Genomic DNA, 25698 nt, shown 5'->3' with positions numbered 1-25698 from the left:
TTTAGGTTTAGAGTTTGTATTAAATAATCTGAGTTAATTTCTTTTAGTCTCAAAGTAACGATTTTTAAATTATAAGAAAAGTTGTGGATCAAAATTCTTCTTTTGGCACAAAAAAACATCTTATTTTTTTTTAAATATTAGGCTACAATAAGGAAATAACAAAAAACATGTAAAGTATTTAAAATGTAGTAAAAATAGAAAAAGAAATTGTTGCATTTTTGGAGTTTAAAACTATGTAACGTATGAAAGTTTCCATAAAATTATGAATATTTGACATTTATGATTAGGATTTAAGGTGGTTTATAATTGATTAATTAAAGATCAATTCCTTTTAATTTTATTTTTACAATTTGTAAACACTCATTTTTATTTTTAAAGCCCATTAGCAAAATATATATATTTTTTGAGAACCATCAATAAATGATACAGTAATGAGACAAAAGACAAAAACATCCCCAGTAGAATTCAACAGACTAAAATGTTTACTGATCATTTTTCTTATTAATAAATACTTAAGGTCTTTAGGGAATTAAAACAAATAGCTGGAACAATACTGTTCATATATTTGACTCTAAATTTAAAATAATGCAGATCACTTTTGCAGTTTCACCACCGCTTTCTTTGCAAATGTTGAAGTGACCTGATCTCATATTCTCCTATAAGCATAATAAAGCAGAAAAACACCCAGGAATTATGAGGATTCACGACTCCCTCAAAGAATCCCGACCATTTGCCAAAACAGAACGGCTTGTGGACGGGCGGTGGGGGGGATTACTTTCAAACCACACTTAAAACCCCATGAAGGGTGGGATGATATCACTTGAAAAGCAAGCAGTGGCAGCAGATGCAGAGCGAGCTTCTTTGAATAAAACTCAAACTTTGGCAGCTTTGGAGAACTGCCCCAAACCGCTGAATTTTTAAGGAGAGACGTGCAGATTTCTGCAGTTTTTCAATAACATAATGTCTCATCTCCGGCTTTTGAAATGTGTGTAACTGAAGCCCTCTCTCAGAAGAAATACACTTTAAACAGACTTTTATTTTTTTAAAGAAATCGGTTTTAGGATTGTGGTGAGATTTTGCACCGAAGGAAAAATAATCAATTGAAGCCGCTTTTTGATCTGAGGAGAAAAGAAGTCTTTTTGGTTAAAATAACATAAGTTTAATATGACAAATAGTGACATTTAAATGGTTAAGCATTTAAATTGCACTGTAATCTTCATTTTTGCCCTAAACAAATATTTGCAGATTGAATTAATTGATTTCCATCATTTATCTTTTTATTTGATCACAAAAACATATTTACTTATTTTTGTTTCGCTTTAATGTCTAAATTCCCTTAAAAGTTTGCATTTGGCCACCTATGGTAAACATTTGTGGGGCTGTGGCGGCACATTTCAACTTTAATTGAGCTAAATTAGTTCCCTGAAACACCCATCCCAAACCACTATACTTTCACCACCGTGTTTTAGAGTAGAGCCTCCTCTAAATTATTTCTCCTGCACCAAACATGTCTGCAGATCCTGCAGCCAACATTTTAGTTTGTCCAACCAAAATAGATCTTTTCAAAGCTCAGTTTTCTGACTTATTGTTCCACGAGTTTACTGAGGTTTTGATCTACTGCCCTCGCTGGAAGGAAAACGCTTTTTTTTCCTCCTCCGTACTGCTTCCACACATGTCAACTTCGTGCTCCGACTGACTGATCAGCTGCAGACGATTTGTCTTGTGGATTGATGGGAAAGATCTTGGCTGCAGAGTCGAGTCGTTATGACTTGATCACAAGTTGGGATTTTAAGTATGATGATTAAAAGGTTTTGTGGTCTGCTTTATTACATATTTATTCAAAGATGATCTCAAGTAATATATTAAAACATAAAAAAACAATCCTTAAGTGTCTGACAAAATGTTTGTAAAGAAAGATTTACTTAATGATTTACTGATATATATAAAAAGAAATATATCACTTTTTTTCTCCCTTTAAATTCAAAGATCAAAACCAAACACTTGAGCTTGTTTCATAACCCTATGAATCCATATTGCACACAATGCATTCCGGATGGGAAGCAGCTTCCAAACAGCTCACAAATCATGCAAAAGTCTGACTTCCATCACGTAAGAAATATAAACATAATCTTTCTGTGTCAAATAGATTCCAACTGTTCATAACTCAAACTCAAATAGAGTCTAAAATAGCAGAATAAAAAGGAATAACATAGTTTACAATCACTATAAATAAATATTTTGTGTGAATTCGACTCTTTAGACGAGATCAAAGCTAATATGCACCACGATTATTTAGGTGTTTGTCTTTATGAGCCTTTGTATCATATTTGATACACATCCCTATCTTGTTAGCATGATCCAAACTTTCTTTAAAACCCCATGAATATAACTTGGTTCATGTTTTGTGACTTGTAGTGCATCATCATTCCACTAGGGGCATTAGAGAGCTGCTCATTTCAAAATGGCTGCTCCTATGAAATCTCAAACACACTTTCGGCGGGAAAAGTTGACCTAATTTTCCAAACTTTATGGTGAGAATGACTCTTCAATTGTTATTCATTTTGTTTATTGACTCCTTGCTTTGTTGAAAGAAAGAAAGAAAGCAACATTTGTTGATTAATTCTGTATTATACAGTAACACAATGTTAAAAATGTGTGGATTAAATTTGAGACGGCGGGAAAACATCAATAGTTTTGCATTTTAAACTAACACTGCTGAGAACAAAAACGTACCAAATCACCCCAGGTATATATTATAAAAAAATAATTTGTGTAAAATAAAGACTTCAAAAATTAAGATAATAAAGCTGATATGGCTGTTTTGGGAATTTTTTCAGTAAAAACTTTTATGATCTCCGTTCACATACCTAAAGTATTACTTAGAATTCTATCAAAATAGCATCAACTGAGGAAAAATGCAGTTACATAATCAAAGCGGAACCCAAATATTGTATTTCTTTAAAGTAATAAACTGATCTGGAATGTGAAAACAAAGAAGGAAAACAAATAAACTTATAATCTGAAAAGGCAGAAAAATAAAGGAACATAAAAACTAAAAGAATAAAATAAGGACTTTTTAAAATATGTGTGACTCACCCTCGGCCCGATGTCTCCCTGATCACCCTGAGAGACAGAAAAAGCGGGGTTTGTCAGCAGTTGTTGCTCCCTGATTTGCACACTTGATCAAAATTCACCAGTTTTGACAGAAAGATTTACAAAATGACATGGAACAGAAATCACTAAATTAGGGTTCATTAGTCTAACATAGACTGTTTCGGAAATCTAAGGGATAAAAACCAGGATGAGTCGCAGAGGAAAGTTTCTGACACAGCATGTTAGCTTTAAGTGGGAGAGCCCACTCCAAGGATGTTCCGTTGATAAGGCTTTTGAGGTTATGCTCTCATCAAAGAGCTACTGGTGTGATTACACGAAGGAAGGCAATTGTTCAAACCTCAGCATCTGCAGTCAGAGGTAATCCCTCACAGAACACACTCAATCCTGCCCTGACAGATGTGCTTTGCTGCAGCTGGGGTTTTCTTGCAATTTCACTTATCTGCAGGACTTTTAGGGTTTGGGGTAAAATAAAATGCATAATGTTACCCACGAGTGCAGGCACTATAGTGACCACATCACAAACTTCCTCTGCCAGCTCTTCCCTAAACTTCTACAGCCTCTCCAAACAGAGAAAGAAAACATCTGGCTATCATCAGGACGGCCTGAACCTGCTTGGTGCCTCAACATGAGAAAGTGTGAGCTCCTACATGTCTATTTCATGCGGCCTTTTGATGGCTGATACCAACATTTCAGGGAGGAAAAGAGAGATTTTAGGTTAATCTGAGAGGATGAACAAATTCGCGGAAGCACAAAATCCACACAGAGCTGCTGAAAGTCACGCCGCATACCTTCTCTCCCTTGGGTCCGGCTGGTCCCTGCAGAAGAGAGGAGATAACAAGAGACAGTTGGTGGGGATAAATCACTTATCTTATAACAAACTATGCATCTTTGAATCGTCCCTAGGGAGTGTTCAATCCCAGCAGTTTCACAACTCAATTCAGAGTGACATTTTTCTCTGCGTTTTACACGACGAGAAGACACATGCTTTCAGCGAGGATGGACCCTCAACGGATAAAAAACAAATGTACGGAGAAATAAAAGCTAAAAGGCCAGACGTCCCTTTGTTCTTCCACCAGTTTTTTTCTCAAAAGATGTTTTGGATATGGATCTTTAGAAAGGCTAACTGAAACCATTAGGCTTCAGAAATCTGTTTGTCTGCCCGAGTCCCGGTTTGTGTGTGACGGTTTGACATCGGATCATAAACACTAGGCCTGCAGATGAGCTGATTTTGACCGTGCTGCGTGGTTGTTCGTGATGGACTGTCACATTCTATTCCAGCCTGTCTACTGTTAACAAGCGGTACAAGAATACCAAACTGGGAACCACCATAAATCCCAAAAGGAGCTCGTGTCTGATGTGGATATGACTGTCTGAGAGAAAAAAAAGAATGTGAAAACTTTTCAAGATCTTCCTTTACTGTCAGATTGGAAAACCTTTAGAGAAGAGTTATGGTATGTCATCCTGTTTCTACTCTTGTTTTATCCATTACTCCAGTCATTCTTGTGTCTTTGGACCAGTTAGTTTCTATTTATGGAGAATATGTGAAATAACAGCATCATTCTTGCTTATTTAATTATTTGAAGACACCGACCAGCATAAATCCAGATTTTTATTTAAAAACCCTCAAGGCTTTTTCACCTTACTGATACCACATGTGGCGGCATAAAAAGTCAAAGGTCATGTCATTCGTCCAATCAGGCATTTATTTGCCCTGTCCTAATATTTTCACCTTCAAGGGTCATGTTTGACCCCTGGAAGTCTGTGTCACAGCTGCTGTGGCTTTACTGCAGGCCATCAACGATGCTGAGGACGCATCGGGGAACAAAGCCACCGTTCTGGGGCAGGAAACAAGGCTTTAATGATGTTTGGAGAGGAACTCTTCCAACCGTTGTCAATATGTTCAAAGAGTTTGACATTCAAGTGGAGGACTTAAACGCGCCGCTGGTAAACCGGAGAGTCGGGTTAAAGGAGGGTTAGGAGTCACAGTAATGGTTTTATAAAGACCCTCTGACGGCTGTAAACTCCACTTGGGCTCGGGTTTTCTAAGCAGTGAGTGACCCTCTCGCTCTGCTTGGTGGAGGGTTTCAGGGCAGGGAGGATGCATGTCAGAGCTAAGCTCATTGGGCCCTCAAAGGAGGGTAGAAAGCGCTATACAAGTATACGCCATTTACCATTTACCATTTCTTTCACCATGAAAAAATGATTCATTTTTCATAAAGCAATGACTTTTCTCTCATTTGGAGAACTCACCCTCAGTTTAAAAACATTTACTCATGAACCACTTCAATATAACTTTATTACCACACAGGTTAATAACAACGTACCTGGCTTCCTTTGGCCCCCGGCAAACCCTGAGATAAAACAAAACAGCATTAACACAAATGTAAAATACTTTTGGTGGATTTTACAAAAGAATCACTCACTGGTTTGCCATCCAAGCCAAGCGGACCCTGTTAGGGGTCAAACACAAGAAGAAATTAAGACACAATAGTCACAGCTTATTATGAGTCAAGGCAATGCATGGGAATATATATATATTTATTGTAATAAAAAAATTATACTTTTGTTTTCATTTCTAAATAAAAAAAATACAGAAAAATTGGCGCACATGAACTCTGGGAAGTATTATTGTATTTTTAGCACAAATGTTTTATTTTTCAGCCGACGAGGAGCACTTGAAATACTTAATTTTTCAAATAAATGACAGTATGCTTTATAATTCCGAGCACCTTATAAATGTATTAATTCTGGTTGTTTTTACTGATGCAGATGAAATTTTAAGAGCTACATGGAGGGACAATGTCAATGTATCAGTCGTTTTTTTTCATGAATTGCAAACAAGGTATTTTGAGTATTCTAACATGAAACGTGTTATAAACAAGTTCTAGACTACGTCTAAATTTCTTCCCTACTCACTATATAGTGCGTTCGCCATTTTATAGTGCTGTCCAAATCTACAATTCCAAAATTGAGTGCACTAGAAATTTCCCAGAACACTTTGCATTAAACTAGCATGCATTGATGCTCACTACATTAGTAAATATAGACCACAATGCAATGCGGTTGAACAATTTTGTGAAAAAACAGGTTTAAATGTAATGTTTTAATAAACTATCCACATTTTCATCATCAGAACCCAGTGGAGTCACAAACAGAAGTCATGAAATGTTAGTATTGATCTGATTTTCACTTCATGAAATCAGTGTTAGACCGGTGTTTAGAAAAACGATAAAGAAAAGCAGTTAGCATCGTGTCTGAATTGCCTTTATTGCTTTCGGTAATGCAGGCAGCTTTTGAATATTAATTACATTTGTGTAACGTTTTTTTTTTTTTTTTAATCTTTTAAGCTAGATAGTGCTTATTTCCTGTTCATGCTAAGCTATCGTTCTCACGGCGTCTAGCCTGATTGTGTAGATATGAGTTTGCTGTTAATCTTTTTTATCCAACTCTGAGCCATAAATGAAATCAGATAATTCCAAAGGTATAAATGTGCTCCTCTAATGACAATCTTCAAAGACGTCTAAAGAGTCTGCAGGGACAGCAGAGTCTGTGACATTGTGAAGAAATGGCTGCTTTTAAATCCAAAGACGAGACAGGAACTCGCTTAAACCAGTCTGTGCTTATTAGATTTTCATATTGCTGCAGTCTTGTTGCTTAAACTTTCACGAGACAATGAACATGTGTTTGGGTTAGAAAAAAAAAGGGAAACCAGAGAAACAGTATATAAAGAAAAGTCTATGAATTACAAAAATAGGATTTAAAGAAGAAAAGGAGAGAAAACGTTAGTCATATACGTATGTACATCCTGCCCCATTCTGTGTATGTTCACAGCAATCTTTAATATAGGATTAATTACGATTAAACTGTAAGACTTGTGTAATAATCTATCACATGATTGTTGATTTGTGCTTTTGTGGAGATGAGACAACCTTAAAGGCAGACTAGAAAGCCTCTGTTCAACCTCACCGAAGTGCTGAAGCAGCAGTCGAGGAGGTCGTTCCCTTTGTTTATCTAAATAAAAACCGTTAAGCAACCATTGAACCTCAACATTCGGTCCTCCAAAGTTCAAAACACTCAGAACTTTACATTCCTGCAAGCACATAAAGGAATTCTTGGCTTTTGGATCCAGCTTTCCGACAGCACTTAAATGTGATGTATTTTGTGAAGGCTAATGCTGACTTCCTCTTTAACAACCGTAGTCTGTGTTAAGCTAACAGTTTTTACAGGCTCCCTTGAGTAGTGGGTTACTCAAGCCTTCATTGCAGCCTGCTAGACATCATTAGTCATCAGGGTCTGGCCTTGAACAAAACGCTGATGTTTCATCTCCGGGCATGGGGTTGCTTTACCAGCCTCAGGGGGGCTATCAGAGGTGAACCTGAAGGATGGAGTTGTCTGTAATGCCATCAGTGCCTGCTTTGATGGATGAAAAATGACAAAAACTTTCAAATGGATGACAAAGACTTTCAAAAAGCGTTTACGATCTGTCTGGATGTATAAAGCTTCATTATGAAGGCTCCACGTGTAATGACTGAGATCAGCCAAAACACAGTTGTTGTTATGGTTTGCTTGGAGCGGAGAAGAGTGAAACAAGTGAGGAGGTGATGCTCCTCATCTGCTTTGCAGGAGTTTTCAGGACAAGTCAGAGTCTGAGCACCCTTAAATGCAACATGCTGTGCCTATTATGAGCTTACAAATGTCCAGCTGAGCAGTCTCTGCTATCTGGGTCTGCATCTTGTGGTGCAGGCACATCTGTGTGTGTGTAGGTGCTGTGATATCCTTGCATCTGGTAGCATTTACTAAAGACCCGACGTTGTTCAAGAGTCATCAGGATGAGATGAGGTGAACATTATTAGGTCAACTGCTGCGGCAGAGAAAAAAAAGCCTAAAAGAAAGGAGAAGTCCTAGTCTTAAATAGTAAAAAGTCACAGAGGGGTCTATTAACTTGTCGTGTCTTCTTCGTTTTGAACAAAAAAAGGATGGTAAAGTTTTATTTTTTTGTTATAAAACTTGATGCTTTTTACAACGCTTGACATCTCATGAAGAAAATTACATTCCAGGTTCATCTTTTCCTTTTATTTTATTTTATTTGACGTACACATCATTGAAAACAACTGCATGCAAAGAAGGAGAAAATGGTTGAATAGTTTGTGCATAAAAAGCACATGAAACTGTTTCACAGTTTGACGTTTAACCATAAATTGATCGCAGCAATAAAGAATAAAATCCTGACTCAAACTCACTGGGAAAAAAAGAACTTTGATTCACACACAAAAAAAACACTTCAAAAGTTGGGGATGTGAGCTGGGGTGACCACAGAATACAGAGGAGGAGGAAGATGAGTATAGGAGCAAAGAAAATAGAAAAAAGTGAGCTGAAGGCCAGAGATAAACCACTAAACCTCAATCTGAGTGAAGGAAAATGACTTAATGGTGCTTTTTTTGGTGAGTGAATCATTCAGTCCATCTTTGAGATCTTTCAGGTGAAAGCAAAGCAAAGTTTGATTTATTCTCACCCATCTGATGACTTTTAAAATATAAGGCAGATTATCTTTGCATATTAATGTGAGTATTAGTAATAGTATCATGCATGAAATTTAATTCCAGTTGGAACAGGTTTTTGGGTTGTCCGGGCCCGTACAGGGTCATTGACTGTTGCGGATGCATCTTAGCTCATGAGAACCTGTGTAAGGGCAAAAAACATCAGACGTGTTCTGTGGGCCACCTAGTGTCACAAACGGGTGCACAGCTGGTTCCACGTGCAGCAGGTTTCTTAGCTCAGACAGAAACTAGAAACATAGCTACAAGTCCACAAAGCGAAATCAAGGTCAGACAGGCAGAGGTCAATCATGAGCATGGGATCATCCAAGAAGAGACTAGAGATGTCAGAGTCTAGGCGAGGGTCAGGGAAAGCGGCAAGGAATCAGAAACATAAGATCAAGTCCAGGTAGAAACGCTCGGCAATGCAGGCAGAGTGGCACAAAACAATACTTCGCACTGAGTGGGGCTCTGCGCATCGCTTAAGTGTCGGTGATTGGAAAATGAGAGACGGCTGAGCAGCATCCAGGAACTGTGGGCTGCTGGGAGATGAAGTTCAGTCAGTACTCTGGAGACTACTTCCACCGATGGCCAGAGGAGGTGACAGAGCGCCGACTCCTGACACTTGGTCTGTGGTATATCCCACATAAGTTCACTTTAAGAAAAAATGGATCCGGGTCTTATGCACTAAAGGGAGCGCAGGTGTGTCTTGGAGTTCTCTTCAGGTACGTCATGAAAATGTATGTATTGTCGTGCATGTGATAAGAGTATCATGAAGTATTTGTGAGGCAAATACTGTCGTACGGTGGCCCTATGCCACACTGTAGTAGTTAGTAAGGTGTGAGTACTGCACACCAATGCTGCACAAACGGGGTGTGCTCATGACATGTAAGTGCCCTTAGGGCGATTGTAGGATGCCCACATTAAATATACACTCTGATTCTCTCATTTCTTCATTTCTAACACTTAGGCTGCACATAAAGAGCAAACATTTATCACTTGAACAGTACTAATGAGCCCCTCACACAATGACTTCGATTTGGGGGACTTGAAAAAATGAGAAATCCATGCGACACATCAACGTGTCACATACTTCTCCCTAACTTACTCTTATGTGTTATACAAGTGTTCCCTATGACCTGTCACTCACAGCATGCCCTTAGAAGAAAATGTGCATGAACATTTTCACTGTAAAGGATCATAGAATGCTCTAAAAACATTTGACCACTTTTTTGCCTGTATCCACCTGTAGGGGGAGTTGTGACTAAGGCTTTAGCCTTATTATGAGACACCAGAATGAGAGAAGATAATGGCAGAGAAACCTGCCTTTAACCTCTCAAGACCTTATATTGTGGGTTATATTACCACAGTAGTTAATTAACTATGTGTGTAGAGGGTTAGCTCAAATATTAGCATGGGTCTTCAGAGGTTTAAACTAGTTTTTATCTTTTCAACGCACTTTTATGCCACAGCAATATATATATATATATATATATATATATATATATATATATATATATATATATATATATATATATATATATACATACATATATCTCAAAGATAGAAATATATTGTATTGGCCTCATGTGAACATACTGATAGAAGAACAAAAGTGTGCTCAGTGTTTGGGAAAAAAAAAACAATTACTTATATGTTGTTGGATTACTGTCTGGTTTTAATTTGTGCTCAGCAGCCTGGAAGGCTGAATAACAGAGGCCTTGACCGTAGTGAGTGAAGTGGGGCGTCTGTCACAGACTGGCACTCTCACACAAACACACTTGTGGTTGGGTATGCTGATGGTTGTGCACACGAATGAGAGTCAGGAGGTGTGTGTCTCGCCCTCAGCACTGGCCTGTCAGCGTGCCTGACTTTGATTGTGTGACAGCGGGAAGGCTCTCCACCGAAACCCTCCTTGGCAGTGATTTATGGGAGGAAAAAGTGACGGGGATAACAGAAGGTGAGGACACATCAGCACGCACACACACTGCTCACTGTTATGTTGGAGATGCTCAAAAACCACTCTTCAGTGACTATGTTTATCACATTGCTGAGAGTCACCTCCTCCAGAGACTAGGACTTTTTACAGCTTTCAGACCAATGGTCCCCAACCTTTGTTTTAAACATGTTCTTGCTCATCCTGTTTCTAAATGACCTTTTTTTATTTATTGTAAGTTATTGAAGATATAAACTGACCATTCAGACACCTCAATAAAAGCATGTGCTCTTACGTCAAATGTTCAAAACGTTTGATTGACAGATTCTCCTGAGCCAACTTTCTAGTGGCAGGGGTGTGGACTTCCAACAAGCTCACTCCTGATTGGGAAGAGTGGTTGCCAAGGAAACATTTATTCAGACCAACTTGATTATTTACATCCACTATGGCGGCACCCGAGTTGATTACTCATCTTCCGGGCGGCCAACTGTTGGGGTGCCAACATAGCGAGATCTGCGGCCCAGGGACCAGTTGCCAGGGAACGACCATGCTAGCTTTGCCGGCCCTTGGGCAGCGGCCTCACTAGCTTACTATGCTGGGTGTCTGGCTAGCGTAACAGGTTCAAGTGCTCCAGTTCCATGGGCTTTGTGACTGACTAGAGACCTGTCCAGGGTGTGTCCCGCCTTTACCCATTGAGATTTCCACGCCAGATGCCCTTCCTGATACAACCCTGTATTTTATCCGGGCTTGCGATTGGCACAGGGAGACGCAGACTGGATGAAGCTCATTGTGCATTCTGGGAAATTAACCCTAGTTTCCCATGTGCCAGAGCAGCCAACTGATCCAGCCGCTCTTGGTTCGTCTGGCTCAATTATCTAAAAAAACGCTGTCTTCATTTAGAATTATGTGTACCGTCACATGAGCTGGCTGGATTCATTCTAACTCAAAAAAGTGAAAAGAGCGAGAGGTGACAGGAGAAAACAGGTCGGAATGCAATCTTTCTGGTTGTTTAAACAATGACTAAAGGGAACAACGTGGTTTTGTTGGCCCAAGCCTCTGGCACAGCACAGTCAGAAACCCGGGGTCCTCCAGTAAATGACTTGACTCATTACAGTTGATCTGTGAACAACGTGGTGTGAAAACACAAAAAGGCACACCTCTGATCGCTCCCGCAGTTCTGGCCTCTGTTAGGGATGTACAGAAGCCATGGGTGGTGGGGATGGAGTCTGCACATGTCTGCACTTAAGGGGGCATAGATACACAAACCAGAAGAATGGCTCTTTTCAAGCTGCTATGCTGGAAACTTGATCATTTCTACTTACCAAAACAAATGCCACCTTAACTGCAAATGTGATTAATCTAATGTAATCAAATACACTCAAACTTAAAATTGTACAAAATAGAAGAAAAATGCAGCTTGTAATATGGTTTGAAAAGGTTGATCGGTAGGGAATACTATGAAAATATAAGCAGATTGTGCAGCAGAAAAGCAGATCACAAGTATTTGTAAACAAAAAAAAAATAGTGCACATCTTTACTTCTGTCCACCTGTGTGCAATTAGCAGCAGCAGGCATTTCCCATCAGCACAGGAGTGCAATGCTAAGGCAGACTTCACGGGAATCTGCCCCTGCAGGCGCTCCACCCCCCCATTTTCCCAGTGGGGCCAACTTAAGACATCCCCACACGACCAGCGGGACATCTTGAAAAGAAGCAGCAACTACTGTGGGTCATGGGTGCAACCACACCGTGCAGCCGAACGATGACAGCGCAAACTGTTCCCTGACAAAACTGCGAGTAACAAAGTTACACTTATGGCCTGAGAACATGTGCTTCACATGCACTGCACCGTTCAAGCACATGTGTCTTTATTAGATGATGAGAATTTGATGATGGCAAAACCACAAACTATGAACATACCGCAAGCTGTTTGATGTGATCACTTCTTTTAGACAGTGTGTTTAAGTGGCCACTAGAGGCCGCTATAACTCTGAGGATTACAAGAACACGTTTTTCAAATGCCTTCAAAAAGCCAAACTTTCTAAATATATAAATACATAGTTTTTAAGCAACTGCATAGAAATTCTTTATCTAATATTTTTTTTTATATATATCTCTTTAAGCTTAGCCATTCTTTTGTGAGAGCAGAAACTTGTCTGATCAGCTTCAACCTGTGTTTGACTTTGGTCTCTGAGGTCTCCTCAATCATGGGGCAGGATATATCGTTATTGGTCAAAAAGAGCTTAAAATCTGGAAACAGTGAAGGTAAATTACTTTGATAAAGATAAAAAAAGATGAGAGAAATTTGGGGAAAAGAATTCCAGAAACAATCATCAGAGGACAGAGCGGAGATGTGAAGGGGAGAATCAAAGAGGGACAGTGGAATCAAAAATAAAATTTACCGGGTATCCGTCCCGTCCAGACTTGCCCTGGTGAAGTTGAACATTGAAGCATTGAGTTTGAACAGAAACAAACAGCTGCACACAACATTTTGGCTCCAATAACATGTCTTTTTTTGTAATATATATATATATAACAGCTAGATGCCTTAGTTATTTAAGTCCAGCTTTAGCCTCTGGTTAAAAAAAAAAATCAAAACTACATTTGAAGAAGTCCAATGGACAAAAACACAACATGTAGCTTTGGAGCCACAGTTTGTAGACCTCTGGTCTAGATGATAATTGTCTAATAAATATTAGTCTTCATTGTTTTTATGTATGATTGTTTATTTCTAAAATTGAACCACTACTCAATATTTTAGTTCGTTTTAAGTGAATAGCCTCCTTTTCCTCTGTAGACATACTTTACATGGAAAAATGCAACTGAATAATTTTTGTGGGATAAAAAATGAAAATGTTTAAAAGCATGTTTGGTATTAAAGAAAAAAATACTTTCATGGGCGCTTTAATGCAAACTAGATGCACAGGCTCTTTCCACCAATCAAGCCCCTTCCTGTGATCCCAAAATGTTAGCCATACATGCCGTTCTGTTCTGATACTTGTAGAAATCTGTCATGGTATGTCTCATCGTCTGCACATCTAATCATTGCCATGTGTGTCCATGAAATTTAAAATGATGCAAAAATTAAAGAAAAAAAGTACTTTTTTTAAAAAGAGAATCCTACCTCTTTATAATAACATACTAAATAAAATGTGGTAAGATATAAAACATACAAAAGACAGATGTTTGTGAATGTTTTATGTGTTGAGTGTTTGGGGTGACAGTCGAAATTATAGTCTCAGTGACAAACTTGTCGATACTAAGTCAACCTTCTAGACTGTCGCTCAAAAACCGAAAAATTCACATTCAGTACAGCACAAGCGCACATCTGCAGGTGGTCCATAGACAGCTGCTCAGTGGATGCACGTGTGTGTGTGATCTGTGTTTACTTTTCACCGCTGTGGGAAAAGAAGAAGACCTTTAGTTTGACCTGCAGTTTTTTTTTTTTTTTTAACGATGTGCAGAAGCCAATCAAGAAGGGGCAGCCTATGCAGTGTGTGTGTGTGAGGTCAGACGCTTCACAGGAATCCAAACAGTACCTGGATGAGATGAAAGAGTACTTACAGGAGGACCTGCAACAGAAAAGAGAAAGGACGGATTAGAAAATGAGTGCTTTATGTCACTGCTGACATAAGAGGAACAACATTGGTAACCTACAGCAACCTCCGCTTTGTACAGCAATCAGTCGCAGAACAACAAAAAAACGATGAACACAATGTGTTTCTTCAGATGATGACTGTAATAGAGCTCCCTAATGCGAGACAGAACAAGCTCATTAGAGCTGCTGCTGTGTCATTTTTTTCTTAAAGTGAAGCCGCTATGATAAACAGACTTCTGTATGGGGAATGTTTTAAATTAGATGTAGCGGAGAGGGGAAGGAAAGGTTGCTGTGTGCTGAGAAAAACTGAATTTCCTTTAAAAGAGTGAAGTCTTACTGATGCAGGAAAACTGCAGAGAAAAAGTATTTTCATTTATTTGAAGTCTTTGAGTTTGTTAGTTTAAAGGGGGCATGATTTTCTTAAGCTTTAAGAGTGAACTATATCCATATGAATGATCATATATTACATTTCTTCCTGAAAGGGGCTGTCCTCACGCTGTGACATCAGCACGTGAGGACCCGCTCGTTTTCGTGGGTGTGGGAGGGGCTGCTGCTGAGAGCGCAGGTTTTTACTCAGTGGATCAAAATACCTCTTTGGGGTTGTTTAGAGTGAAGAATGAACAGTATAATATACGTGAAAGCTAAAATAGTTTAGTATGGCCCCTTTAAATCGCATTATCAAATCATAGTTTGTAGAATGTTTCTGATGTTTTATTTTACTCGTATTATCATAGTTTTTAGTTGATAGTAATGTTAGATACTATGGTCTGTTTGCTGTCTGTCCTTGAAAACATACATTTTCTTCCACCCACAAACACTGGATGATTAAAGGTCTCCTCTGGCACTTTGTGGTCCTAACAGAATCTATTTTTTAAAAATACATTTGCTAATAATCTAGAGACAGAGGGTCTAATTTTCTTTTGAAGATTTTATATTAGGAGTTGATTATTCTGTATCTGGTCTGAATGTAGATGCGATTGAGATGTTGATTTGTAGAAACAATGTTTGACAAGTTGTGGTGCTCCGTTACACGCAGCTCATTAGTATGCACTTAACACCAAACATGAATAAAAAACAGCGGAAGTCTGCAAGCAGGGCCCCTGTGGAGGAAAAATGCGATATTTGTGGTGTTTCGTTACTGTTTAAACACACAAAAAGTAAGGGTGGCATGAGCAGGATCTATAACAGCTGTGAAAGCTGCACAGCTAAATCAATATGGATGGTGAACTTTGAGACAGGGAGCCCTGGAAATGAATGAATTGGATGTGAGAGGCTGGGAGAGGAGGAGAGAGGTGTTAGGGTTTACAAGCCACTAAGACCTCCCCAATCAAATCTTGCTGTGTCTAGACGCTCTGACAAGGATTTCCTGAGCCAGACAGTTGGGTAAACAAACACATTCTGGAAATAGAGACACAGGGAGACAGCTCCAACCACTGAACTGGATACAGGTGTGTGTGTAATGCCCAAAAGAGAAAAAAGACGAGAGAGCACAAGACAAAAGGAGGGAAAAAATAGAACGCTGGAGACTTGGAATGAGTCAGAACCAAAAGCCACATTCAGACCTGAATCTGTGAGTTTGGAAAGCAGCCACACTTAACACGTCTGAGTCAGACTTATTTGTTCCAAATGGCAAACTTCAAACAGACACTTGTACAAGATGAGAGACAAGGTGGTTTGAAGTTCATGAGGTGATCTTATCCCACACAGTTGCATCAGAAACAGGGCTGGAAACTAGTCACATAGTTTTATCTATAGGTTGTAATTCCTGCCATCTTCTGAAAGAATTGACCTTTCGTCATTCTAGTTTGTTGGATCCATAACAAGTTTTTCTTTCTTTGATGGATTATATTTGTTTTCAGCATGGAGGTCAGGAAGAGTCTTATCTTTTATTTTATTTTATTTTTTTTAAAGATGGGCCATCATCATGTCAAACTAATGGGTTGTTACCAACTATAAAACTTGTTATGTACCTTAACACATACCTTTCTCAAAATATTGGGAAAGGAAGTTGAGTCACTTCAGATTTTCAGCTACTGTTGGGTGTTGAATGTGCCAGGATTTCCTGTTTGCATTTAACCTATTAAGCTACGTTCATACCGTCCTTGGCAATGCACATTAAAATAACCAATTTCAAATATAAACGTACGTTAATGCAGATGTCAGGCTTCCACATTCAAAGCTCTCGCATTCACGAGTAGCTACGAAAATTTCTAAGACCGTGTTCAGGCTCTCTGTACAAAAAGGGCATTGGAAAATAATTCAGGCTAAACTTTGACCAGTCAGCGATTCGGATTTGGTAGTGACGTATGGATGGTATCCCTTTTCATTCAATGAAGCATCATTGATCATGGAGGAGAATTAATAATTGCGGTTTGTGTCGGACACCAAGTCCATCATATGTTGGAATAGAGCTGTGAAAGAAAAACCCTGGAGCAACATTTGTGAGATTTGCACTACTTTGACATTTTGCACCAAACCTCTTCAATCTGTGATGGCGAACACCAGCTAGTATAGGGTAGTGACTGTCCAGTGTGAACACCATGTGCAAAACCAACACATTCTCACTCTCAACTGGTCATATATGGTTCAGGCCCCCTACGCGTTGCTTTTTGATGTTTTCCGTGTCCCTAACTTGTTTTTTTGACATGTCTGCCCCATTAAATCAGGGGACCCCAACCTCCGGGCCACAAACTGGTACTGCTCCGAGGGCTGCTTGGTACCAGGCTACTGATATTCCAATCAGGAGTCCCCAACCCTCGGGACGGAGACAGGTACCCTAACCTGGTGCTATAACTCTAATCAGATTGTATTGAATAAGCGCATCACATGCCTGGTGTGAATGTAGCATTAAACATGCATAGACATCACATTTTGGGTTAAATTACCACAGTGGTTAATTCATTTTAAATTGGACCTGTGACTATAAAACAAAAATCAACCAAGAGCTCGGGACTTTAAAGTCCCCCTCCAATGAAAATCATGTTTTTTGAGTTTTTAACATGTATGTGTGGTATCTTTCTTATGAAAGAGAACAAATGTAATAAGTGAGTATTTCTCCTTTTAAATCGCTGTCAATCGGACTGTCGCAGAAAATCTCTGTTTGAGTTAATGAGCAGTTAATACGTCACGAGAGTTCTGCTGCACATGAACTAAACCCCTCATCTGGCCCGGCTAGCATGTCTAGCTCAGCTGCTGGAGAAGAGAAGATGGCATCTTCCCATTGACTGCAGTCAAATTAGCCATCACTGGATTTTTTTGTGTGAGTTTCATAAAGCTTATGGCAGCAGGGCTGAGAACGCTGGAAAATCTCGGCGAAACTCCACGGAGCTTCTTGATGTGACCATGGAAATGCAAACGGCGGCTCATTTGACCGCAGCTGTAAAGGACTGTAAATCAGTGAAAGTTTGGTTCATAAAGCTCTTCACTTCCTCGTCTGAGCTGACAACCACCTCAAAACGAAACTGCTGTAGCAGCAGTGATAATTTACGCTGGCGAGAGACAGAGCTACCAAAATCAGACAGGGGAGGTCTGAGACTGAACAGCTATGCTCAGCTCCACAAGCCACGCCCCCTCAGAGGATATTTTGCAGATGGAGGCTTCAGGTCAACATGAAAAATGACTAATAAAGACATTTAGGTTGTGGGATTTTAGTTAAAAACTTCATAATCATAATTAAAACACTACTGAAAACGTTTTTTTTTTTAAATAAAATAAATTGTCATAGGGGTACTTTAAGGAATTTAAGCTACTTTGCTTAAAGTAACAAAGCCGTACTTGTTAGTTCTGTTAATTTGGTTTCTTTTGTAACAATCAATGTTTGGCAACCTCCTCCCCTGCCAAGATGGTGACCGTCTGAAAAAAGTTGTTTAAGGAGTCTCACTGAACACTTTTGGGTCAGCTCAAGCTACATCAAAAAAGCTCTGCTGCCACCTGCTGTTGGTAAGAGTGATCATGTGCATTTTTTTCTTTTAACAAACGTAAGCTTGGAGGAAATCATAAATCTCGGGAAGAAGAGCTTAAAACATCTTCCTCAACCGGTGAGACTCTGCATCCAAAACTGCAGCATCAGTAAGTTCCACCTTAAGAAGGATCCCCCTGACAAAGCCTCAGCAGCTGCAAGAGAAACAACTAATTAGCTGGCCTGTGAATCACCTGAGGAAACTGTAGATCTCAAAGGGATTTGTTAAACCCACGCTGATTACAATATAGAAGGAAAATAAACACTAAATTGTCTCCGGTGACACTGAAGTTCTTTTGTCTTCAGAGCCAATCAAAATACTTAGCAGTAAAGACGTCTGCAAAAGTCTTCACAAATGTTCAGTCCTGTTTGAGTTCTGCAGACAACTAAGTCCAGCTGTTTCAGAAAACCGCAGTTTTTGCAAGCTGTGTGCACAGATTTACATGTCTTGGAGGCAACATTGCGAACACATTTATATGTTTTTTTGTTGATGACAAGAACAATTTACAGGACCTCTACATAGAAAATGGCTCGCCGCAAAAGCATATGGTTGTTTAGTTTTGTCTCAGCTCGTTTCTCAACATGGAAAGCAATAAAGTGAAGCGGACGGTGAAAAACCAAGCACAGATTGCAAAACTTTTTTTTTTTACCATAATGTATAGTTTTGAAATGCGGATGGTTGGCTTTGGAAACAAGTCTTCTGGTTAGTCAACATGTTCATAAAAGGCAGATCTCGTCTATGACATCCACGGCAGAGCGAAGTTCCCCTCTGACAAATATGAATCAAACGGGTGAATAATAAGGGGATGACTCAAACTCACAAAACATCCACGCCACCTGTCACAATGACTTTCTGTGTTTTAGGGGTTACATCTTTGTATGGTTTTTGTGTTCCTCGATGAGTGTTTTGTGGTCTGAACAGAAGTGGCACCGTAACGGGGAGCAGCGATGTTGGCAACGGAGGCTCTCATTAAGGCTTGAACTGCTGCAGCTGCTACCGCTCAGCGAGCGCGACAGACATCTGGGCAAAGTTAGTGCACGCACATGGTGGAAGTTAGCACTATGCCGGCGCGGGATAGGTGGGGAGAAGGGCCAACTGCGACCCACGGAGCATCGACCCGATCCATGCATCACTGCCTTTACCAGCCCCCGCCTCAAACTCACCCACTCACCCGGAAAAAGAGAGGTGGAGCGTCAAAAGAGAGATGAAGAACCATTTTGTCTCGCAGGAATGGAGCAGAGAAGGAAAACAAACAATTAAAACAGGTGAGGGCTTCACTTACCGGGTTCTCCTCTTCTTCCCATACGTCCACGTTTTCCCGGAGGCCCTGTGGAAACACATACACAGAAATAAATCTCCAAAATCAGCTCTCCGGAGAAAGATAGATATCAACTGAGCGTCACTGGTGGTTTCAACACTGGTGGTCGTGTGTTGCTAGCCAATAAAAGTGGATGAACTGTAGAAGCACAATGCGGACATTAGCAAAAACCAAGTGCTAAAAATCAGACATAAAACGACTAAAAAGTCTTTTCAGATTTGTTCAGACTACACTTTAAATATGTTAAAAACAAGATTCATGAACTTTACCAACTTTAGTGTGGCACTGCTTTAATGCAGCAGTGAGGACAAATTGAGATACGATGCAGTTTACCGGCTAATCTGTATTCTGGACGTCCTGCTGATACTTTTTTATTTAATAATTTTGCATTGTTGACTTTCTGTTTGTACTCAATGAACACACAAAAACAAAAAAAACAATGATGGGTTGGTCTTATATCTGCAAAATGCTTTGTAGCTGCAACTACATTGTTTATCAAGTCATTAAGAAGTGAACTGAAGAAACAAAACTCAGACAAAAACAGAGACAATGAGATATTGTGTGTATCCAGTATTTTGTATGCTCAAAGGAAGGACCAGATTATGAGGCGCACCATTAATTAAGGGTCTATTTTCTAAATTATGTCATTGGATGCATCAAACTATGTTCTGGTGTTGATGGGTCTTTTATTCTGTTTGACATAAAATTAAAACTGTTTCGTCTTCAATCCATTTTATTTTGTTCTCAGCCATGGCCCTAAGCAGCATGCTCATTCGTGCATGCTGCAGAAACGTGATGAGTTCAAGACAAGAACCAGCAAACAAACTGACAATGTTCCAGGTACAAGAGCTAACAAAATTAATATTCACAATGAATTTGGTGGAAATTAATCATTTAAGACAAACGTTTGTTGCATTCACAGTAACTCTAGACCATGTTTGTAACATGCTACATTAGAGGCGTTAGCTACAGTAGCGTATTCACATTACCTACAACTCCAACCTTGTTTGCAACACGTAAAAAAAAAAATATATGATACCACTAAAAGAAAATCCCAAAGTCATTGGTAAAATGTAAATAAATAAAAAAAGTGACACCTATGGGTTAGCTACATTAGCGTTTTCACAATAACACCCAACCAAACATGACCTAGTTTCTTGAATTTTAAGAGAGCGCTATGTACCTCTCAAAACTGCTTCAACATCAGTACACAACCAGAATAAATGCATATATAAGATGCTCCAGATTGTAAGGAACACTGTCTGTTGTTTTGAAAGAATTGATGCTTTTAAATGCACCTTATAGAGCAAAAAATATAGTTCAAAGGCAAAAAACAATGACAGACAGACCTTTGAGCTGGACAGATCTATCCAGGTTTCAGAACTTCTTTATGAGGAACATTTAGAAAAAACTGTTTGATGACTCAAAAAGCAGAGCCGCAAAGAAAGCTTTCAAAACCGGCATGAAAGACAAAAACGTGTTTGACTTTAATTGCTAACTTTTCCGTTCTAATAAATTGCTTCATTTAACTTGATGTTTTTTTCTTATTTTTTGTAACTCTGTAATATCCACACAACTCGCATTACAAATAATTGCAAGGAAAACAAATGTAACACATAACCGTCTGGTGACATTTCCTATTAACTTTCTGCTTCCTTTTCACCAACAGTCTAATCTTCCCTCTCTAGTAGAGAAATGGGAACCATACTTACTGTGTGTTTCTGATGCGGTTGTGCCTGAAACATGCTTCCCTTATTGTCATTATTAGTCCTAATATAGGATGTTAATTATTTCCTGATTATGTCAACTATTTCATTAAGAGCTTTTTCTTCGACTTCCTCTTTTTGGGAGACATTTCCCACATGAATCCTTCCATCCTTTGTGTGTGCCATGGCAGTAAATGATCATGTTTGAAGCTAGGGAGGGAAGGATATTATCCTAAATTTCATGATGAATTAAACTGCAGTGGCGCTTTATCATTGTTTGACAGCTTTGACCTAAAAAAAAATCTTTGCTTACAATAAAGACATTGAAAATGCAGCAGAGTAAAGTAGCGCATTTGCAATAGTGAGTCATTTCATGACAGCATTTTTACTCATGTTTACACTGTTAAATAGACACAGATAGCACTTAAAAGTAATGAATCATAATGGATTCTGTGATTTATAACTTCCTTCCTTTTCTTACATCAGCTAAGTGATCTTCGACTGAGGCAGAGGAGTCAGACGTGAGGATACAGACAGGAGTTCAGGAGAATGATGAAGGCCAACTGAGAACAAACGAGGCATGAAAGGAACTTTACACTTTTTTGTTCATGCTTTTATGTGCTGCTTTGTATACCTTTTCCCTATAATATTTAAAGATCAAAGGGGTTCATATAACCAAACCAAACCTCTGGCGAACTCTTATAGGGGTTCATTTAGATAGGCAGTACCCTTTAAGGTTTAGAGACCCACCCTGATACATTTTGTGCTTTAACGTTTTCTTGGGGTGATGGAGGAAAATTAGAAAATTAAGCTAAAGATAGAATTTCTGAGTATTTTTTTAAATCATTGTGAATCAGGAGCACACAAAAGACGCTGTTTGAAAACCCTAGTAGATCTTCCTGCTCTGCTCTATTCAGATGCATCCACTTGTCAACAACTAGATCAAACATTTTCTAAGTCGAACTCCTCTCACCCCGCAGAAACTATGTCCTAAAAAACTACACAGTTTTCTTTTGGCTAAAAACAGCATCATCAAAATTAAAAGACCACTGGGTTTGCTTTGAAAATACATCAAAAGATGATCGGAGTGGGACTTTGGTTCGAGAATCTTTTTCAAGAGTTGAAAATCAGACGTCTGCCTATCAACAGGTTCATCACCAGTTGCTGAAGGAGAAGGCGTCCTAGTGCCTGAACCGTGGGAGTGTGATTGATTGAGTTTAGTTGCAACGTAAGTGGGTGATGACAAGCCGATGAAGAACTGAGCCAGAAGAATTAATCGGTAAAACATTGGAGCAGAAAGCCTCACCCATGCTTTCAGAGAAAAACTTTTCCTCAAAAAGGGAAACAGTTTGAAGCTTGAAGGTGAAACTCTGCCAAATTATCAAACAGAAATGTGAAGAGTCGGAAAAAAGGCAAGGACTCAACAGAAAGTGTCAAGAACAAGCTGGGAACATGATTATAATGAAGTGCTGTTTGGGAGCAGCCTCCAAAAACTCCAACAAACTGCATCACTCTGCTCCACTTCCATGTTGGCTCCAAGTCTGTTGCGCTGGATGGGAAAAACAGGAAAGACAGCTACATCTCATGTGGTCTCTCTAATGGCATTCTTCCATGATTTAGTAGATTCAAATGTGGTACAGTTTAATTTTTTTCTGAAGTTTCCCTTTGTGAGTCCAACTGAAAACAATTTTCCCTGGAAGTCCAAGTTCCACATGATCTAAATCGAAAGAGTGACGTAAATTATTTCCAAAGGAATCATCAGAGGATCTTCAAGGTTTTGAGATGAACTGCATGATTTTGAATTAAAAAATAACAGCAACCCCAAAAGAACAAAGTTTGATTGCAGAGGTAAAATGTTATAAATAATGATGAAAAACATGCTTTACGAAAGGTAGACAGAATGGGTTCAGCTGTTTGGCTTTCAAGGAGTTGAAAGTTCAATGAATGCTTGGTTTGTACATAGATCTTGAAAATTGACCTAGAAAATTGGGTACTGACATGTGATTTTTGAGGGACAATGCCTGAAACACAGATTTACAAGGATTTACGTAGACTTTTTGTTGAGAGCGGACGTTTAAAAGGCAGTTGTGGGGGCTGGTGGGTTTACGCTGTGGGCAGTATGCAAGGGGACCTGGATGCAAACATCAACCTCCTGAGCTGGAAGTCCCCTCATATTGTTTGAAAAAAAAAAAACAACAACTGTATTTTAATTTTTGACCCCAACAGTAAAGGATTTTCCTGTTTTAAGCCATAATAAAAGTTTTTCTTCAATTATGGACACTTTCAGGTTAGGGTTTCTTATTGAGATGTTTTTTTGGCCCATTAAATTACATGAAATGTCGGGCCCAAATCTCATGATACGATTGTTTTTGGGTGACCCACATTCCAGAGCTTAAATCATGACCAATTTTGGCTGCTAGATGAGGCTATTTTAGAACTTTCCAGGACCAGTCTCTCAGTATTTCAGGTTCCCAGTCTTGCTCCCCTAACTCCTATCAATGCATCCGCTTGACCCAATATCTCGGTATGCCAGGTTGATGGTCCTGGGTCCCTAAGTATCTCACATCTGGACCCAACTTTACATTGTCCTGGTACCTAACCTCACTATTTAGGCACATTTAAACTATCTGGCCTCCATTTCTCTGTGTTCCTGGTGGGTCTTCAGTCTTTCTGGTAGTGATGGGTGGGTCTCCTGAAGCCATTTTCACAGGTTTTGGTGGTTCTCCAGGGTTAGGGTTAGGGTTGAGGTTAGGGTAATTTGTATATTTTTTGCTTCCTGCCGATGAGATCAGGCGCCATCTTGTCTGCAGCCAGGTGCTTCTCTTTATATATGGCATTTAGATCAAGGAGGGTTCACGCTGGAGTTCAGGTGAGCTTTACACTTTCTAAAAGAAAAAGCAGGCTATCCAAACCAATGAACTCTTGTGCAAATCAAACCTGACATTTAAATGGACCTGAAGAACAAAGTTCCAAAAAAGTATTTTATTCTGACGCTGCTGTGAGGTGTTACTCCAGACCAAAAGAGTTGGACAGCTCCTTTTTTGGCTGAGTCGAAATAGAGTTTTTTGTGAGTACGATGGCAGCAGAAAGCAGAACATGAACTCTGAGTAACCTGTGGTGATTGTGTGTGCTCATATTTTGCCTGAGGCATTGTATATCAAGCTCCCCATATAGCTCCTCTTTATATGCGGTGCACGAAAACATGCAGTCAGAGAGGTTGGCCTGGAAGCCCACAAGCGGCTCCGTCCACCTCCTTGGGCCGCCTGGGTTTGTGAGAGAATGTAAAAAGAAGCAAATTTTTTTGGGGCAAATTTCTGGAATCGGATCTTTACTGAAGTCTCATGTATACAGTATGGCTCTCACGCAGGAATAAGGACGCATGCAAATAAACAAATTCGACTTAACGCTGAGATCCATTCAAGTTTCCTGTTGAAGTTTAGAGTTGATGTTAACTAAGCTCTAAAGCTGTTTTTCAATCAGCGTCGTGTTGGCTTTTATTTGCGCAGCTCAAAGAAAAACATACGCATTCTTCATCTGCGCTGTATTTTCTCATCACTTGATGTAGCTACTGTGACATTTCTTGCAAACAAAGTGCTTCCAGTGAACAAAGCGCGAGATGGGTGGACAGCCACCCCCTCTTTTTCCTCTTTTAGGGCCCATTTTGTTTAACCCAACAACTGGGAGCAATAAAGAGCCAGCTGAAAATAGGAGAACGTGATACTTGGGATACGCAACCGCAGTACTCCATCTGTCCATCAACCGGCCAAAGTCACACACACACCTCCACTTTCCCACTGCGTTTCTCAATACTCCTGCTGCAGCAGAGGAAAATCTAATTTGGAGGAGAGGAAGGGATGAGCGGAGTGGAAAAGTGGAAGTCGGGAAGGTCCGACTCGCTGTCATGTTAGCTGGAGGCACAGTGGCACCATCTTCCTTTTTTTTTTTGGTCACTTAAGACCAGTATTTTCATTGAAAATCCCCAAAGCAGATTTCAGCCTAATCTCCTTTAATTACAGTCAAAAAACATTTGAAGAAACGTCGCAGTGCAGACATCAACACAGGAAGCCTCTGGTTACACTTTCCTTCCTGTCGAGAGAAAAAAAAAAAAAAAAACTCGAGGAGTCCAGTTTGTGGCTGAAAGCTATTATATTTCACGTTTGCCGATATGCTGAGAAGACGGCATCGGCATTTGACAAAAGGCTATTTATTATAAACATACTGCATTTGTTTAAAACTACTAAAGAGCTGTTTTCCCGATCACCAGAAAACTCATTCATTTGCTCATAATGAGACGTCAGAGTCAATGGCTGCAGTAAAAGCTGTTTACTCCTGCAGGATATAACCATCAGCTTCTCCACTTAGAGCCTGGATCATCTCTGTGCTTCCATTGACAGCTGTGGAGCCTCTTTTTGACTGAAAGGAAGTGATGTCTTCCCAGTTTTCTTCTGATCCGTCGTCACCGACCTGTCCAGGGGGGCATATGCGGCGGGGTAAACAGCAACAGAAACAGAAGGCGGATGGGATCCGCACGGCGA

General features: G+C 39.6%; 1 protein-coding gene across 10 annotated transcripts in view; it reads right to left on the bottom strand.

Moving 5' to 3' along the window:
* The window catches only part of si:dkeyp-44a8.4 (collagen alpha-1(XXIII) chain), a 145062-nt gene that overhangs the window by 21167 nt on the left and 98197 nt on the right, over positions 1 to 25698 (bottom strand). For 8 of the 10 annotated variants that reach the window (XM_024282910.2, XM_024282907.2, XM_024282913.2 and 5 more), the window contains exons 3-9: positions 19422 to 19466; positions 14147 to 14154; positions 12985 to 13011; positions 5538 to 5564; positions 5439 to 5465; positions 3903 to 3929; positions 3097 to 3123 (exon numbers count right to left, since the gene is read on the bottom strand). In XM_024282910.2, the coding sequence (XP_024138678.1) occupies positions 3097 to 3123; positions 3903 to 3929; positions 5439 to 5465; positions 5538 to 5564; positions 12985 to 13011; positions 14147 to 14154; positions 19422 to 19466 (188 nt within the window). The remainder of the gene's footprint in view (positions 1 to 3096; positions 3124 to 3902; positions 3930 to 5438; positions 5466 to 5537; positions 5565 to 12984; positions 13012 to 14146; positions 14155 to 19421; positions 19467 to 25698) is intronic. The other 2 variants (XM_036214049.1, XM_024282912.2) reach the window with 1 other exon arrangement.

Source organism: Oryzias melastigma, linkage group LG10 (genome assembly GCF_002922805.2).
Source record: "Oryzias melastigma strain HK-1 linkage group LG10, ASM292280v2, whole genome shotgun sequence".
NCBI lineage: Eukaryota > Metazoa > Chordata > Actinopteri > Beloniformes > Adrianichthyidae > Oryzias > Oryzias melastigma.
This window is presented reverse-complemented; position numbering and strand designations above follow the sequence as displayed.